The sequence below is a fragment of the Anopheles moucheti genome, chromosome 2, assembly GCF_943734755.1.
Source record: "Anopheles moucheti chromosome 2, idAnoMoucSN_F20_07, whole genome shotgun sequence".
Lineage (NCBI taxonomy): Eukaryota > Metazoa > Arthropoda > Insecta > Diptera > Culicidae > Anopheles > Anopheles moucheti.
In genome coordinates this window covers 21,494,266-21,495,828 of record NC_069140.1, presented here as the reverse complement: position 1 = coordinate 21,495,828, position 1,563 = coordinate 21,494,266, and the positions used below count along the sequence as shown (strand labels likewise).

The 1,563-nt window shown below is 56.6% G+C and overlaps 1 protein-coding gene across 1 annotated transcript; it reads left to right on the top strand.

Annotated features, from left to right (window-relative positions):
• The first annotated feature begins 234 nt into the window (after positions 1–234).
• On the top strand, positions 235–1,340 carry LOC128298297 (uncharacterized). The gene is made up of 2 exons (XM_053034042.1): positions 235–643; positions 790–1,340. Exons 1-2 carry the CDS (start codon positions 235–237, stop codon positions 1,338–1,340), a joined length of 960 nt encoding a protein of 319 aa, XP_052890002.1.
• The last annotated feature ends 223 nt before the right edge of the window (positions 1,341–1,563 follow it).

Below are 1,563 nucleotides of genomic sequence, written 5' to 3'. Positions count from 1 at the left end.
CGTCCGGCGCAACACCAGCAGGGTTGGAAAGTGCCGTCTGCGCGATTCGGACGTATAAAACAGTGGTGGCGTACCAAATACCCTATCATTAGCTTTCCGACCTTTGCTTAATCAACATACCACCGCACCCACGACACAACCGGTAAACCTGTGTGCGAAGAATAAGGGAGAGTGAGAGAGTGTGTGTGCGTTCGTGTCGTGACTTAGTTATCCTGAACGCAGGTCCTGAACGAAATGATGCCGGCTCGATCCTGTTCCATGGTGTTGGTGGTGGTGGTGGTACTGATTGTTGGTACTGCTGCTGGGGCCTCGATCGCGTCCAATCTGGTCGAGGAGGAACGGCCCAGAATTGCGAGCAGTGAGGAGCTGCTGTCGTCGATCGTGAACGAGTGTTTCGATGGTGCGTCAGTAATGGGATGCCTCAAGGGCAAGGTTCTGTTGTATCTCGACGGTATGCTGGGACTGCGCGAAGAGGAAGCTCGTGCCTTCGACGCCAGCAACGTGGACGAGGTGATCTTCGACCGTGTGGGACGTGTGTTGGCCACGCACGAGTTCCGTGTCCAGCTGCCGGAAGATACCGTCGTGAGCTATCGCGCCGATAAGGGTTTGGACATCGATGTACTACCGGCCGGACTTGCTACTGGTGAGTATTTGCGACAAACAAACGTACACGCATTTTGCACACACGAACCCACCATGCACAACACTCACATGGACATCGAACTAACCCGCTGCGCCCCCCCTTACAACTCCCCCGTTCCGTTGCCGGTGTGTCTCTCGCTCCAACAGAAGCGGCCCGTGGTCACTTACTGAAGAAGAAACTCCTGCTTCCAGTGTTGCTGCTGCTGAAGCTGAAGATGAAGGCGCTGATGCCGATCTTCATGGGCCTGATCGGACTGAAGGCAATGAAGGCGCTCATGCTGTCCAAGCTGGCGATCACGCTGGTGCTCGGCTTCCTGATCGCGCAGCTGGTGAAGAAGTCCGGACTCGGCATGCCAATGTCGATGATGCCAATGATGCCAATGACACCGGCCGCTGAGTATGGTGCACCGGTTCCTGCCTCCTCTACGCCCGCCTCCAGCTACGAACCCTCGTCCTGGGAATCGTCCTCCGGACCGTACTCCCGCGTCTGGGAACCGTCCACGTCCGGTTCGTCGCACAGCCTCGCCTACAGCTCGTACTATCCCAGCTCGAGTGGTTCCAGCTCGTACACGGCCTACAATGCTGGCTCGGGCAGCTCGTCGTCTGCCAGCTCCGGTAGCTCTTCCTCTTCCTCCTCTCCTTCCTCCGGTTCCTCTTCCTCGCCCTCTTCCTCGTCGAACGCAGCACACGCCTACTAGAAAGTGGAACGTACTGCGCCCGGTCACGTAAACCCGTACACCAAAGCAAAGTCGCAACCTGGCCCCGGATGCGTACTTTGAGCCATTTTTTTTTAAATCCCCGGGAGGCCAATAGTACGCCACTCAATCCCCGATAAGAGGGGGGATTGAAACGAACAGCGGTATCGTCAACTTTCCATCGCTCCCATCCCCTGGTTGGAGTCACCTTTCCAATCAGTTACAA

What these genes read in the sequence shown, in the direction of transcription:
- LOC128298297 (XM_053034042.1), top strand. Translation starts at nt 235, where the DNA reads ATGATGCCGGCTCGATCCTGTTCCATGGTGTTGGTGGTGGTGGTGGTA. An exon ending in ACCGGCCGGACTTGCTACTG is followed by an intron (nt 644 to 789) that starts GTGAGTATTTGC and finishes TCGCTCCAACAG; the next exon opens with AAGCGGCCCGTGGTCACTTA.